The following is a 16842-nucleotide window of genomic DNA, read 5'->3' on the forward strand; positions in this document are numbered from 1 at the left end:
GGAACGCAGGCCACTGCGTGAACAGTCCCTCCTGGTGCCTCCCCGGGGCCGTGGCCGCCCTGCTCCCTACTTTAGAAGCCAGGCCCCAGCACATCACAGCTGTCATGGTGGGGCTTGACATAAAGGGGGGGCATCCCCCCAACCCAGGAAAGTCCTTCGGGTGGAGGGAAGGGAAGGTGGAACGGCACAGATTTTGCCAGTCACCTTGCTGACAAAAGCCTCCCTCCCCTTCCTGCCCAGGGCGTCCTGTGTTCTCAGAGAAGGGGCAGCTCCAGGGCTTTGGAAGGCTCTCGGTTATCACCCTTGGAATTCTGAAATCGTTAACCTCTTGTGTATCGGGGACTTGGTAGGAACTTTACTTTCCGTTAATCAATCATGAAATTCTGTTTGTTCCAAGTTCTCAATAATCCTGTTCTTCCGCAGCTGGGGACCCCTCCTCCTCTGTCTGTCCAGGACATGTGTCCTTGTCCGCAGAGCTCACCCCAAATGCTGCCTCCTCGGCTTCTCCAGTTAGGATCGGCTCCTCATTTATCTCTGTTCTTGTAGCATTTTCTTACATGTTTCTTTCACATTATGTAAAACCTGCATCCGATTTGTCTATTCACTTTCCTTCTCTAACACACGGCCGTGAACTTCTGGGGGTCAGGAGCCGCGTCATAATCACGTCCGTCTCCCCTGGGCCGAGCACCGGGCCAGGTGCTCAGAGGAGCTCCGTAATCGTGTGTTCAACTGAATCGAATGCACACCAGCCAGTCTGGTCCTCTCTTGGAAGCAGCATTAGCCGTGGAATTCAGTCCCAGACTGATCGTGCTTAAGTCAGGGAGAAACTCAAGATAGTCAGGGGTCTACTGAGCTCTTGGTCTTCTCTCCAAGCTTCCCCACCCCATCATCTGGGCACCAGCCCAGCCTTTATTAAGCTCACTTTTTCTTTCCCAAAATTTGCTAGGGATCATTTGGACCCAGGTTAAAGTGGGCCCTGATACCTATCCCAGATTTGGTGGTCTGGAGGGTTTGGTGGTAAATGATTTCCAGAGAGTTTGATATACCTGTTTTACTGGCAGAAGGGCAAACAGACTTGTTCTAGCAATGAAATGACTTTCTCAGTTGAAATATGGAAGCTGCTTTTTTTTTTCTTTTGAGATGTCCAAGTTCAATAGAGCCATTGTGTAGCACTCAGCTGTGGAAGATCGTGGATGGCCCATAAGACACTGCCTTTCCAGTCCTGTTACACCAGGTCAAAATGCTCTTTAAAAAAAAAAAAAAAAAAATTACTTATTTATTTGGCTGCGCCGGGTCTTCGTTGCAGCATATGGGCTCTTAGTTGCGGCATGCAGGATCTAGTTCCCTGACCAGGGATCAAACCCAGGCCCCCTGCACTGGGAGTGTGGAGTCTTAACCACTGGACCACCAGGGAAGTCTCAAAATGCTCTTGTTGGTAAAACAAGCCTGCCCCAAGGCTATTGCTCTGAGCAGGGTGCCCCTGAGCTAGCATCACTGACAAACCACACTCCTGTCTCTGACTAGTTGTACCATCGACCCACAGCCGGCTTCTTCCTCATTCTTGGAGCAGGTGACCAGCCCGATGTCTGATGTCCGTCAGCTGCTATCTTTTCCAGAGAAGCAACATGGCACAGCCCTGGCCTGTCTTTGTTTGCTTAGAGCTGGGATACCTGAGTGGTGGTGGCGGGAGACCCAGGGTGGTAAGACGCTCATTCCCAGCGTAGGGATAATGGCCCTCCAGCAGAAGAATCCTTGCGGGAAGCAGGAACCGGTTTGGGGCATATTTTCATCTTAGGGATGCACAGTGGGAACACAAAACATGCAAGTGTGCTCAAGCTCATCAAGCAAGGAAATGGCAGTGCCAGCATCTTGATGCTAAACTGTGCTTACCACCATTAAATCCCAGGGAGACTGTCTGACCTCATCTCTTGACCCAGATGCAGCATGAACTTACCAGTTCTTATCTGGGAGCATCCGCTGTCTTTACTCACTTTAGCAAAGATAGCCTGACACAAGTATTTAATGCGCCTTTTGATTAAGCCAAGGGATGACATGACATGTAGATTTTTCACAATCTGCCTAGCAAAGCAGTACTTGGCACACAGCAGCGGGTGCAAGAATGCTTCTGGACTTTTCAGGGGGTGGTGGCAGTATGCTAATGAGCTTGTTTGGCCCTGTTTTAAACATAAAAATACGTGGACAACGCACAAGAGGAAAACAGAAAAGGCTGCACAGAGTCCTAAGCTCACAAATCTGGAACTGCCTACAGCCCTCTGGTGAGCATTTCTAGGAAAAAAAGAAAAACAAAGGGTGTTCCCTTTTAAGGCAAATCCCCTGCAGCCCTGCAGCTGGTTTCTGAGAGCCCTGACTCAGGACACTCTGTGTTTAGGCCCTGATAAGTCATCCGTTTGGATAATTTTCTATACATGGAGTCGGAGGTCATGGAGAACGGATGTGTCTTTGTTCTCCAAACACTGCCCTGGGAGGCTTCCCCAGCTGGCTGCCGGCGTCCCGGGCTGCGTGGGGATCCATTCATCACCTGGGCAAGGACTGGCGGACCCCCAGGTCGGGCGCCCGGGCCGCGGGGACGGGCTCAAGAAGAGGGGGCCAAGGGGCAGGAGAGGTACAGAGCGCACGTGTGCAAGCTCATGGTGCACCCCTCCACCCTTTTGTTCCATGTTCTAGAAGTGTTTGCTAATCAGCAATTAAAGTTTTGTCCGGCACAGAAGAGCATGATTCCAAAGTCTGTATATGGGTGCTTTACGGAGAGAAAACATGACACCCCAAGCTAGAAAAAAGCCCAACAGGCCAACGAAGTAGAACAGAGAGCAAGCGACAGGCGCAGCTGAACCGCCTCACCGCCCGCCCCGCGCGGCGCAGCAGTCCTCCGCGGGCTCATCAGGCATGCGCCGCCGAGGGCGCTGATTGGCGGAGGGGGCGGTGGGCGGGGCAGAGCCACAGAGAGCGAGTACTTGGAGGCGGGGGGGGGGAGGAGAAGTGAGAGCCTGGGGCTATAGGGCGGTGGGCGCTGATTGGTGGTAGTGGCTGAGAAGGAGGAGGTGGGAGTGGCTGGGTGCGCCGGCGGGCTCTGATTGGTGGTAGTGGCGGGGGCCTGCTCCTCCCTGGGCCTGAGGAGGAGGAGGAGGAGGAGGAGGAGAAGGAGGGAGAGCCTGGGGCGGCGGACTCTGATTGGCGGTAGTGGCGGAGGGCCGGGCGGGGCGGCAGGTGCTGATTGGTAGTAGTGGCTGGGGGCGGGGCGAGGCGGGGCTGCCCGGGGCTGGTCCTCGCAGGCAGGAGGAGGAGGAGGAGGAGGAGGAGGAGGAGGAGGAGGGAGCGCTGGGCCCCCGGCCGCCGTGGCCGGCTCGGCCTGCCCTTTGTGCCCGCAGCCCGCGCCCCGTGCCGATGGCCGCTGCGCCGGGCTTCCCGGCCGCTCGCGCCCGCAGGCGGACCTAACCCCGCGCGCCTGGGATGCGCCGGGGATGCGCGTCCTCCGGCCCTGCGGCTCCTCGCGGCTGGGCGCCGGGCGATGGAGCTGAGCATGAAGAAGTTCACCGTGCGCAGGTTCTTCTCCGTGTACCTGCGCAAGAAGTCGCGCTCCAAGAGCTCCAGCCTTAGCCGACTCGAGGTAAATGCCCTCGCCTCTGAGCGCGCAGGTACCCAGGTCCCCGCCGCGCCCTGGAGGATGCTGCGGGTCTTGGGGCCATCCCGAGCCCTTTCCTATTGTCACATGAACGGTCACCCTGAGACCCATGTCAGGGAGTTAAAGTTGAAAGCTGGTCCGGTTTTCCTAAAACCGAACGTTATTGTTGGGACTTACTGATAACTGGACCGGTCCTCGGGTTCTCAACAGGGACTAAACTTTGCCCCCATTGAATTTCTAACTAATTTTGTTCCACGCTCTGCGCAGGGTTTGGGGTAGTCACCCTGGGTGCCCACAGGGGTGCTCCGGGTGGGGAGGGCTTTTTAGCCCGTGTCGCTCGCTATGGCACCTCAGAAGTCCCAAGTACAGAACCTGCCCAGCCCCACCCTAGGCTGGCGTTGATCGGGTTTATTTTGCCTTGACCCAGAGCCACACAAATACTACCATGTAGTGTAGATTGTTCGTGTATTTGAAATCAGTGTAGAATTGACAAAAAGGGATTTTTTTTTTTTTTAAAGGCAGCAACACAATCTACTTGGACCAGTCTGAAACGGTGCCCAGTAGTAAAGTGCCTGATGCAATATCTCTGCAGCTCGGGGTTTGATACAGATTCGTCCCGAAAGCCAGAGGACCCTGAAAATAGTGTCCTTTTCTCGGGTCCTGCATCATGTCATCTTCAGGTTTCCAAGTCATCTGTGGACGGTTCTCTAATGTGTTTTGTATTTCAACAATCACATCTTATTCTCTTCATCCCAGTGTCCAGAGTACATGGTTGAATCTATAGATGACCAAACTGTGAAGCATGTTTAAGTAAAAAAAAAAAAAAAGACATTTTGGGGTTTGGGGGGAGGGGGTGGGAGCTGATGACACAGCCTAGAGATTTCTTTTGACATTGCCCTCGCCTGTGCCACAAGGCTGGCACCTATGGAGGTTTTGATGTGTTTTTTTCTAACGAAGTCAAATCAGTTGGAACAATGTCACATTTTTCATCTTGAGTTTCTTTGTCCTGGCTGCCATGATATTAGATACAGGCATGGGTTCTGCAACAATTAAGAGGGCTTTAGGCAAAGCTCAGGAATGGACATGAAAGCAACAGGGAATTACTTGTTTAAAAAGTTTCTGTTATGATATCACTAAATCAGAATTTTAAGAACTAGGTTAGGTTTCTGAGGGTAAAACATATCTTTCAAACAAATACAACTATTAATTAAATTGTGGAGGAGGGCTTGCTTTAAACCTCATGCTCACAGAGACGAAGCGTAAGTTCATTGAGATAAGTCATCTTCCTGGGTTTCAGGCACTTAAAAAGCGAAGGTGGACAAGAATAGAAACTCAGAAGAGTATTCACCTTTATACCTAGTATGTCTTTATTCATCGAAATGCCAAGTTTATTATTCAGCTCCTTGTCTCCTTCCATTTATTGTCCTTGTCAAGGCGAGGCAGTAAACTCCCGGAGTCGTTTAGGAAGAGGCGCATAAAGACTGGCCAACCCGTGGGGCTCAGGAGTCCTCTCAGCACGATATACTCACCTCTGGTATTCTGGTTCGGCAAGGAGAACCGGGCTGTGGAAGTGCCTCGAAAAATATATATAATAGGAACCAAGTGTTGCTTAGAAACGATGTTGCTTCAGTGTGAAAATAAAATTTCTGTATACAAAATAAAACTATAAATAAACCATCAGCTATGCAGAAGGTCAAGCTGACGAGGAAGAAATGTAGTCTGTCAGCATGTGGTCAGTGAGCACTTCGTCTGACCCAGGTGCCTGTGCTGGGGGCTGGACAGAAGGTCTGATAAAGATGCCCAGCACTGATACAGTGCTCTGTTCTCTGCAGGTGCTCTCAGCAGCTGCTTGCAGTTGATACTTGTGAAAATCCAGGTAGACATGTGTTACTACCCTCATTCTACTGCTAGGGAGGAAAAACCCTGAGAACAAAACCTGAGAATCATGCTGAAAACCAAACAACAAATTCACTCTGCAAGTGTTTACTGAGAACCTCGTACGTGTGCAGCTCGTTTCTGGGCATCGTAGGTCCAGAAAATGTAAGACGTGGCAGCCCTGGCCTCGTGGTGCCTCCACCTAGTGGGGGATCGAATCAGTGACCGACTGACCTGTGCTTCAGTCCAGTAAATCCCACGTTCCTGCCCGGCTACCTTCCATCATTTCCCAAAGAAGCCTGTCTATTCGTTTGTATAGTCAGAGCAGATTATAGACCAAGAAGCACTCACCAAAAATTGTGAAATTTAGGAGGCAGGTTTGTCAATAATTTGAGGTGGAGAAATAGGACATATAAAGTACTTAACAGGGATATGTATATAGTCCTCTGTTTGGACTAATGAAAAAGATAACTCATTTTGTAGAAAGAAGCGTGGTTATTTTTAAACTCTTTCTGTGAAATTTATATTTTAAAATATACACAGAGACTGAAAATTTTTGTTTTGTTTACATTCAAAAATCTAGTGATATTAACAGGAAAGTAACAGTACTTACTTTAAGGTTGAAACAGTATCATCTTTGTCAAAAAGACTTTTAGGGAGAGGCTTAGTGTTTCACACTTGCTTTTAAATTTGACTTGACTTTCCCATCTAGAGCTCAGCATTTGGTCAGCTCTAACCAACAGAGAAGCCAGGTTGTTTGATCAGATTTGGAATCACTTTATGAATTACAGCTTAAGTGTTTTTACAGTGTATCAACATGGCAGCAGCTGAGATGGCTAGATCTTGGACTCTGGCAAGGATGATTTCGGGGGTTTCTAAAGGCAACTTGGATGTCTTGCACAGATTTCTGTGTGCATGCCCTAGAATGGTTTCAGGGCTCAGCGTCTGCCAGACCCTCACCCCCGAGAAAGCTCTGATACCAGGTCATTGACAACATTGCCTGAGAGCCATAGTACCTCTAGAAGGTGTAACCGTTGCCTCATCTAACTGTCCGTTTCATAGATGAGAAAATGGGGCCCAGGGAAGCAAAATGACTTGCTTATGCTCCTAAAGTGTTTGACAGGAAGTTCTTTACTATAAGAGCATGTACTGTTTATTATTCATTTTAGCCGTTTCAGGTTGCGTGGTTATTGGAGTTTACCAAGTATTAGATGATGCATGAATGAAGGCTATTACAATTTTTAAAAGAAAACTACTCTAGGGGATACTTTGGAATGTGCTTCATAACCTAAAGTTATTCTAGAAAACCTTTTCTGGAAGTTAGAAAGTTCCAGGTGAATTTGGGCTTTGCATCAGATTTACTAAAATTGGATTCTCACTTTTACCTCTCACAGCAGGGCAGTTCCTTAAACTCCCTAAGCCTCATTTTTCTCCACTGTGAAATGGGGATGGTAATAGTTCCTACCTCTTGGGGTTAATATGAGGAGTGTGAGCTACCATATGTAAAGGCTTAACACGGAGTCTGGATGATAAAATCAATAATCAATCATTGTTAGCTGTGGATATTGATAAAATATTTCCCGGGTTTATTGATATTTTTCATACCGTTCAGTGTCTGTTGGTTCTGTCTGAACCTGAGGTTGCCCCTACGGCCTGCGGAACCCATGGCTTGTGCTGTCTCCCAGCCTGGTAATTAATTAATCGTTGAGGCGCCCTTGCTGAGCGCCTTGGGGAAGAAAAGGCAGAGATCAATCCTCCCAGGCTGGATTCCAGCCTGTTTCATTCGATAGGACTGGCCCCATTTGCTAGGATGACAGCCCCAGTCCGTCATCTGGCTGGGATGGTGATATTCCTCTTCCTTATCTTGCCTGTCACCCTGGGATCCGAGAATGCATTACAGTGCAGGTCCTGGAGCCGCGGCATCCAGAGCTCAGGCTGCTTCTAGAGTCAGGACCTGCCCCAGCGTCAACGTCCTGACTTAGCAGAGCTTTGGGAAGGAAGCCTGCCTACTCATCCTTCAGTAGCCCAGGAAAACCTCCGAAGTGTGAGCAAACTCCAAAGCCTAGCTTGGGGCTGGGGAAGGTTGAGAGAGGTTGGCCAGGAAAGGCTTGGGAGCAAATATTGGGTTTCAATTAGTGAAAAGTGATACTGTTTACTCAGGGTAAGATTTATCTACCAATCTGCTAAACGTATCAATTCTCAGTGTCGGTTCATTTAGGGAACACTTATTTTGCTTGAGGTTATCACCAAAGACTGGAAGTTGGTTCTCTTTGTTTACCTATCATTTCATCTGGTTTTGACATTTTTACTGCAGGACAGCTGGGGGTGAGTGAGAAGGACAAAAGACAAGTCCTCTCTCTGGGGTATTGATAGTGGTAAACTGTTGAGTGGAGAAGAATTTCATTTATTTATTAGCTCAATTATCTACATACTCAGAGTTTTTAGTGTATACCATGTGCATTGTGCAAAGCAGTTGAGATATAAAAAGGTCTGATCCCTGCCCTCAGTGAACTTAACATCTTGTGAGAGAGGCAAACACGTAAATGGAAGCCCACTATGTAGGGTGTAAGTCCTGGGAAATTATTGGCATTATCGGAGTTCAGTGGTCTGATTACATCAATTGTCAGTTTGTTCCGATTTCCAGCGCTCACAGATAATCAGGCATTATCTATGTGCACATGTGCACACATGAATATATTTTAATTGCTTACCCCTTTTTAAAGGAAGCATGGTATCCTAATAAATTAAATGTTAAGGGACTCTTAGCAAATAGAGCAGTGTTGGCTCCGGTCATGAAAAAAAAAAAAGAAAGAAAACTTCCTGGAAAGTTAAACATTCAAGCTTATTCTTGGTCCTTGACTGGTAAGCTCTTCTTGATATTGGGAGGTTTCCCGGAAAACCATTTCTAATTAAAATAATTTTCAGGTAATTTCAGTAAATGCACCTGAAGAAATTCTGTGTTAATCCTGATTTTGTTGGGCTTTTGGATAGCAATAACAACAACAAAAAGTCAGAGAAGACCACAAGAAATAGTCCATTTTAGTGAATACTTAATTTGCTTATTGTTTTGCTTATTTATGCTTTGTTGTGTTTTGAAGACACTAGACTTAATTCCTTATTTGTGGTCTGCCTTATCTTTGCAATTTCATTACATACTTTTCTCTCCTTACATCCAAGAAAACTCCCCAAAGTACTGTTTCTTATTTAAAAATATGTGAAAAGACAATCCAAAATATTACTTCACCCCTTTTTAAAAAAATTTATTTTATTCAAGTATAGTTGATTTACAGTGTTGTGTTAATTTCTGCTGTACAGCAAAGTGATTCAGTTATATATTCATTCTTTTTCATGTTCTTTTCCATTATGGTTTATCCCAGGATATTGAATATAGTTCCCTGCACTATACAGTTGGACTTTGTTGTTTATCCATTCTATATATAATCATTTGCATCTGCTAATCCCAAACTCCCAATCCATCCCTCCCTCACCCCTTCCCCCTTGGCAACCACAAGTCTGTTCTCTCTTGTCTGTGAGTCTGTTTCATAGATTCACCCTTTTTTTTCTCCTCCTCTTTGACCTATTCATTCTGAGTGTCTTCCACCACACACCCCGATGCAGCAAAGACTATTTCTGTATATTTTTCATGCATTCAGAAGTACAGGAATAAAATAAAATCACACTAAGTAAAAACTGGAATATCTGTCCACATCATCTGCTTTGCTGCTTACCCAGGATTTCACTCTGTTTCTTGCATGCTGGGTGGGCGATTTCCTAGATGTGGCAGATTTATAAGTGGGTAGGAGGCGTTGGAGCTCTGAGGCAGGGAGAGACCAGGGGCTTGAGCAGGAGGTGAAGAGTGAGCCTTGTGAGCCGGGGATTAGTCAGTGCAGGGCTCCAGTGGGGAGTGCCCCTTTCAAATGTAGGGAGACTGGGGGTGAGCTTGCTCTGCATGAAATCCAGTTGGTAACCAGTAGTTTAGCCAGAAATGCTCTTCATCTTTGGTCCAAGCTTCTGTGCTTGTTAAGTAGGTAAAGCCAGTGTAGCACTAAAAGCATTCTCTAGAATGCTCTGCCTTTATTTCCGATGACGCTGGGTTCTGTTGTGTTGTATTTTTCCCCCAGTGTCATATGTTTGCTGATATATTTTCACTGGTACAAGCTATTAAATTAAACTCAAGTAGGAATTATCAACAGATAGTCTGTTAAGCTACAGTGTGATTTAATTAAGCAAATGGCTCAGACACAAATATATTCAGTATAAAATATTGTTCATCGTATCTGATTTACAGCTGTGTAGGAAACCTTTCCTGCTGATGAGTTGGCCAAGGAGACGTAATGGTGGTGCAGCTATACTTAAACCTGGGAACCTGCCCCCCGGGGTGTGGGGATGACTGCAGTGGCCGCATCACCGTGGTTGATCACCAAGCGGGCAAGAGCCAGTGTTTGGAACCACCGAGATGCGCACTGACAAAGCTCTCCTTCCTCAAACTTTAGCCCGGCTCCCCGGCCCCTCTTTTCAACTCGGCCGGACCTTGGGCTTCTGTGTCATCCTTGCTGAGCCTCCAAAACCCGGTTTAGCAAGAATTCTGCTGAGTTGATTTAGAGAGCACCCCGATCCCTCCTCGGCCTTTGATCGCCCTCTATATCTGGTCCAGTTCCCCATCCCCACGTCCCCAGGTGAGATGAGATGACCCTGACCTGCCTTCAGCTCAGTTTAGAAGGAACTGCCCTACCCCACCGCCCCTCACCTGCCCCTTGGCTGCAAATCCCCACGTGTCCTTCTTGTATGGGATCTGAGCTCCATCTCTTCCCCCTGCTGCAAACCCCACTGCAGTGGTCCCTTGAATAAAGTCTCCCTCACCATTTTTAACAAGTGCCGGAGTAATTTTTCTTGAGCAATACCTATTATTAGTAGTAATTTGCGTGTGTTCCTTGAGAGCCCTTAACGGGGGTCCCAGGAACACCACCGATCAGAGAGCCCTACTTGATTCCAACCAGCAAACACTCAGCAGCCAATCTTTCTCCATGAGCTTTGGTTTGCAAAGGCCCCTAGGGTCTGCAGGCCGCCCTCACCCTAAGAGCCCCAAGCTTCTGTCCCCGTGGGCCAGGCAGAGGTGCTTTCCCCCTCGCCCTGCACTGGGCCCCCTTCCCCGGCCCAGGGCTCCCCACGCTCCCTCCACTGGCTGTGCCCGGATCTTGCTGGCTAATCTTGCTGGCTACCGTTCCCCTGGCCCCGGGCACTTCCCTCGTTCTCCTGCTGTCAGCCCCACCAGGCCACTTCATGCTTTTGAGCTCCTATCTCCTCAGCTACAAAACAGGGATTCCCCCGTGATAATGCTGTCCTCAGGTTATTAAATGCTTAGAAGGTGAAATGGGCCCAGTCAGGGAAGAGTTCGCCCTTGGCATTCTGTGATGTCACACAAAGCTGGCTTTGATTGGACCCTGTCTGGAAGGGGGTTTGCACTACATTATGGGGGAAGAAAGCTTTTCCTCCTCTGCCAGCCTCCTCTCCCTCACGCTTCTGAGGACTCATCTGTTTCAAGTTAGTACTGTCACCACGGAGCTAGCTTTCCTAGGTTGTAGCTACGCTGAGGTTCCTGGGAGGGATGCTCTCATCCATGTTGCTGTCACTTTAAACATAATTCATGGAAACAGCAGCTCTTGTAAAGCAGAGAGCTTCATGCTGTGCCTGGTGTCAGCCCTGTAGCCAGGGGCCGAGGAGCCGGTAGAAATGATCTGGCTTCTTAGGGAGAAGAACTGCTTATTCTTTTGGCTAGTCTACTCTCCTACGTTAAATTAATAAGATTCAAAAACACACATCAGAGGAGTGTTTACTTTGTTGGCCTGCGTGTTTCCTCCTGTTGCCCAAGAAAAGAAGGTTCTGAATAAGACTGAAAAGCTCTGAAAAATCTGCCTCACGCCGTGGGGTGATTTGTGTGTCGTATCATCAGTCGTGGGATTTTCAGGTGGGTATTAGCCAGACCTCGAGTCCGGGACCTCTTTGATGTGTCCGTGCAGTCACCGTGAGCTGTGACATTCCTTGCGTCAGGACACCCAGGCCACACCGGCCTGCCCGAGGTAGCTTTTACTCCTTAAAACGTGCGGTCAGATCTTTAGGGAAAAGGGATGGAGGGATTTACTTTGAAAGACTCTCTTTTGGAATGCCTACGGTGGAAATACTCTAGTGACTACTTAGGAAATCGCTCATTCAGGTCCCAATTTTAACACTTTTGGCCCAGGATAATTGCAAACTTTCTACAACTAAGGAAAGTTAGTTATATTATCTAACATAATATTATATTAGATATAATATTAACCTCCAAATATATATTTAACATGCAGAATATAGTGTGGAAAATCACTTTCTAAGAATGAAAAATTAAGAAAGCTTCTTATTCTGAAAAGTGAGTAGAACGCAGATCGGAGAAGGTGCTCTGGATAGCCTTGGCGGGAGGGAGGCTGGGAGTGCAGGTGGGGAGGGCGGCGGCAGAGAGGAGCTGCGAGAGCTGGGCGGCTGGGTGGGCTCTGTGTGCCCCGAGACCCCCAAGCTGAGCGTGCAAGGGGGCCACAGGAGAGAGGCACTCTTGCCTTTTGACTTGCTACAGTGACTCTGTTTGGTTGACTTTGAAGATAAAGAAAAAAAAAAAACAGAAAAAGCAGAAAGGAGCACTTCTTTTTAGAACACCTTCGGCTTCTTGCATCCTGCTTAGTTTGTAATCAGGTTAGGGAACAGGGCAGATGGGCTGCTGGAACGAGGTAGCAATTATCGCTCCCTGCCTTCACCCCAGAGAACCCCAAGAAGCAGCGTGAGGTTGGGCATGACTTCTGTATTTCTAGATCTCAGCAAAAAAGAGAAGGCATGAATTTTTTTTATATATACTTATATTCTTAATAGGATTCCCCTTCTTCATTCTCCCTCTTTTTAAAAAAAATAAATTTATTTATATATTTATTTACTTTTTGGCTGTGTTGTGTCTTCTTTGCTGCGCGCGGGCTTTCTCTAGTTGCATTGAGCAGGGGCTGCTCTTTGTTGCGGTGCGCGGGCTTCTCGTTGCGGTGGCTTCTCTTGCTGAGGAGCACGGGCTCTAGGTGTGCAGGCTTCAGTAGTTGTGGCACATGAACTCAGTAGTTGTGGCTCGTGGGCTCTAGAGCGCAGGCTCAGTAGTTGTGGCACACGGGCTCAGTAGTTGCGGCACGTGGGCTTCAGTAGTTGTGGCTCGTGGGCTTTAGAGCGCAGGCTCAGTAGTTGTGGCGCATGGGCTCAGTAGTTGTGGCACACGGGCTCAGTAGTTGCGGCACTTGGGCTTCAGTAGTTGCGGCTCGCGGGCTCTAGAGCGCAGGCTCAGTAGTTGGGACGCATGAGCTTAGTTGCTCCATGGCATGTGGGATCTTCCCGGACCAGGGCTCGAACCCATGTCCCCTGCTTGGGCAGGTGGATTCTTAACCACTGTGCCACCAGGGAAGCCCCTGAAGGCATGAATTTTGATGTGTGACTCAATTAAGACTTTGCAGAATCCACCCCGACAGAGATGTGAATAAAAATGTTCAACCTGGTCAGAAGATGCTGAAGCCCATCTGTGAAGGGTCGGCGTGCAGGACAGCTGGGGTACTTAGAGCCCCGTCTTACGCCTCCATCAGCGTGTCCCACTTTCTTCTTTGACTCGTTGTTGAGGTGCGCCACAGTGGAACTCCAGCAGTGGGTGTAAGGAAGTGAGACTGATTTGTCAGAATGCACCGGCTGTAGTCGTTGTGTACGTGCATGAGGATGGGGCTTATACTCAGCGGGGTGACGGACACTTGCCCGGACCATCACGGGAGTTTGGGGCAGCACCTGCGATTCCTGCCAACGCCTCCACTTTCCACCCAGCCGAGTGAGCTCAGCAGAGCCCCCATCCCCCTCCGTGAGACCCCTCCTTCCCTCCACCCAGCCTGTTCCATCTGCGGCCCCCCCTCCATGCCCTCCCTCCTGAGACGCCTGCCACTCAGGCACACGGCAGCCCACACCCATCCACCTGCTTCCATTCCCAGCGTCCCCCCTGGCTCTGAGCTGACCCGTGGCTTAGATTCAGGGCCATCACTTTCTTCCGAAGATTCTGGCCTGGAGCACTTGGGTTTGGACAAGGGAGATCTGTGGGAATTGGGGAGAAGTATTCTTTGCTGTGTGACCCAGGGTGGCGTGGAGCCCGCTGCCGGAGTCTGAGCCTGCCGGGCGGTTCGTGTTCATCACACCCCATCTCCAGAGGAGGCTGTTGGGCAGAGAAGCCACTAGAAGAGTTCCTCCCGGTGGCTTGGGCTCTGTCACCCATTCCTGTCAAGTTCTGGGTTTAAGGAAGTTCACTGAATCACAGACCATCCCGCGGGGCCAGGCCGGGTCCGGGAGCTGCGTGCTCCCTCGGCTGTTGGGGAGGTACCCCTGTCCTCTCTGAGGGCATCCTCCGTGTGGCACCGCCCGCACCTCTGCGCGAGCTCCAAGCCTCGCCTCGTTGCTGTGCGTGGATTTGCATAAAACCTTCTTTAGCCAGCTTGTGGCTGGTCTGGGACGCGTCAGGCTCGGCTCCGGTGGCTCTGTGTCCAGGGACAGCTGTGAGTGGCTGTCAGGACCCTTGCCCTGCTGTGTCCCGCACGCGTGTTCTCTGTGGTGCGCGCCTTCTGGGTCAACGCGTGTGAAGTCTGTGGAGGTCTTTTCGGAACTTCTGTCTTCGGTATTAACTGAACATTCACCTTGTGCCTGGAGATGATCTGTAGGACTTGGGTTTAGAGGGTTAAAAAGTAGGAAGAAATGGCCTTGACCTAAGACTAACTGTGGCGGACTGAAACCTCTGTAGAAGTGAGGTGACTAAGAAGCCGTTACAAAAGCACACACCCGCTGGAGGGAGGCCCGCATACACAGCTCACAAACTGCAGGCCTGCTGTTTGGCATTTAAAATCTTCCTTAGAAAGAATGTCTCATCGACATTCACAATATAGCTGAGAGAGTGTCACCTGCAGGAAAAAGTATGGAAAAACAAAAGAAATCATTTTCATCACTTAAAAAATTTTAAAGCAGTAAAATATCTTAGGCGGGTGAGAAGCTGTCAACATTTTAAAAGCAAATTCAGAAATTTCAAAATGTTTGAATACTAGCAATTTTTAAAAACTGAAAAACGATAAAAGTCAAGGGGGCTTTTATTTTAAAAGCCGGTGCTTACAGAGGAATAGGGTTAATTCAAGGAAGATGGCTCTTATGACATCTTAAAGCAATTTCTAGTCAAATGTAAAAGATTTTGACTTCCTAACGCTGAGTTTTGTGATGCGCGATTTCACTTTAAAGCCTACCAGCCCATGACTGTGCCCTGGCTCACAAGACGGAGTCGGGTGCCCTCCTCTTGGGAGGGGCCTGGTTCTCTGAAGGATCCCCTCTGTGCTTGGCACCTTGGGCCCCTTGCATAGGGACACAGCGGCCGGCTGGGCGCCCCTGCTCCCGGCGCCACACCTGGGCTCGCAGCCCGCGGAGCACGTGAGCCTGCGGCCCCGTAGGAAGGCCCTGGCATGCCCCGCCTGCGGCCCCCCGAACCCTGTACCTGGCGGGCCGATCCCCTGGGCGTGTGCCCCAGGCCGAGGCGGGAGCGGGACGAGAAGGATGGCCAGCCTCCGGGGACCCCGGGAGCAGGTGCCGAAAGCCCAGGGCCCGGTTTGTCTTCCTGGCGTCTCTGGCCCCGAGCAGCCCCGAGCCCTGAGAAGGAGCTCTGCCCGCCCCTGGGGAGTGTGACTGAGGCGACCCGCTCAGGAAACGGGGGCGCTTTACTGGCTGCTGGCTGTGCAGGTGGTTAGGCTTTGCCAGGGACGTGTAGTTATTTCTCCTGCCTTGGCTTCACGCCTCACCCTGACCTGCACTGCAGCCAGCTAGGCTGTTCCTGCCTGTGACACAAGCGGCCAGTGGGGTCAGAGGAGATGCCATGTTTCTGTCGCTGCTCAGCCACTTCGTACTTGTGTGACTTCGGCAGGTGGCCAGCTGACCCTTCCTGAGGCTCAGTTTCCTCCTCTGAAAATTGGTACAATACCTGCCTGCAGGGATCTAGCCAGGAGTAGATGGAATGGCCTGTCCACGGGCCCCGGCGGGCACTTAGTTAAAAAAAAAAAAACTCCGTGTTTCCCATTACACTGCAATCTGTTTACGACACTCAGTCCTAGCTTCCTGCAGCACTGCTTCTAGTCTGTACACCGGCCTCAGGGTCCCGCATGCCGGCCACTGGGTCCCGCACGCCGGCCTCAGGGTCCCGCACGCCGGCCACTGGGACCCGTACGCCGACCTCAGGGTCCCGCACGCCGGCCTCAGGGTCCCGCACTCCGGCCTCAGGGTCCCACACACCAGCCACTGGGACCCGTACGCCGACCTCAGGGTCCCGCACGCTGGCCTCAGGGTCCCGCACGCCGGCCTCTGCGTCCCGCACGCCGGCCACTGGGTCCCGCACACCAGTCTCGGGTCCCGCACACCAGTCTTGGGGTCCTGCATACCAGCAGCAGCCAGACGTGCTGCAATCAGGGGGTTTATTAAATACAACATCAGAAGCATTAATAAAAAATTACAAATGCCACTTAAAGTGAAGGGTTCCAGGCAGAGGCACTCACGTTTCAGGACTGGAGTTTTTCCTGACTACTAAATCAAACTTCCCCTCCAACCTAGAAAATTCAGGTGCGTGCTTTTCACTAAAGGCTAGAAATATAAGGAAAGGTTCTGAAAATTTAATACAAATGGACAGCTCCATTTCCTGTGGCTAAGCCTTCTCTCTGAGCCCTGATAACACCAAACTACTACTTAGTTTTGAAAGGTAATGGAGGAGTGGGAGTGGAGGAGAGAGAAGGGGGGGAAACAGAGGAGGGAAGAGGAGGGGAAGGATGAGTGAAAGAAACAGGGAGAATGCCGGCAGCAGAGGCCAGGTGGGAAAGACAAAGAAAGATGCACTGAGAAGGAGGGGGACTGGCATTGAGGAGATCTGAGGTGGCCGCTTAGGGAAAAACACCAGAATGTGGGAAGCAGTTACATCCAAACTGTAGAGTCTGGCCACCCTCACCCCCGGAGCGTGAAAGCAGCACACGCCTAGCCCTGTAATAGACGGAGTGTCACCTGTGGGCTCCCCAAGGTTGTTTCTGGCTAAATTAGAGTCACGGGATTAGACACAGTCAAGAGGAAAGGGTCAGCGAGCAGCCAGCAGGGATCCTAGACAGAGCTCCTCACTTCTGGTCCCCTTGCCCTGTTTGCAGCTGAGGCACAAGGTGTGGAAAGTTCCAGAACATGAACCTGGGGCGAAGGCTGCATTCCTGTAGGGGACCCAGAAGCATGTGAAATCT

General features: G+C 50.0%; 1 protein-coding gene across 1 annotated transcript in view; it reads left to right on the top strand.

Moving 5' to 3' along the window:
• The first annotated feature begins 3316 nt into the window (after positions 1-3316).
• Positions 3317-16842, top strand: part of RPS6KA2 (ribosomal protein S6 kinase A2) — a 160842-nt gene continuing 147316 nt past the window's right edge. The window contains exon 1 of the mRNA XM_068551251.1: positions 3317-3625. Coding sequence (XP_068407352.1) covers positions 3527-3625 — 99 coding nt within the window. The 5' untranslated portion in view covers positions 3317-3526. The remainder of the gene's footprint in view (positions 3626-16842) is intronic.

The sequence above is a fragment of the Eschrichtius robustus genome, chromosome 9, assembly GCF_028021215.1.
Source record: "Eschrichtius robustus isolate mEscRob2 chromosome 9, mEscRob2.pri, whole genome shotgun sequence".
In the NCBI taxonomy this organism is placed as follows: domain Eukaryota; kingdom Metazoa; phylum Chordata; class Mammalia; order Artiodactyla; family Eschrichtiidae; genus Eschrichtius; species Eschrichtius robustus.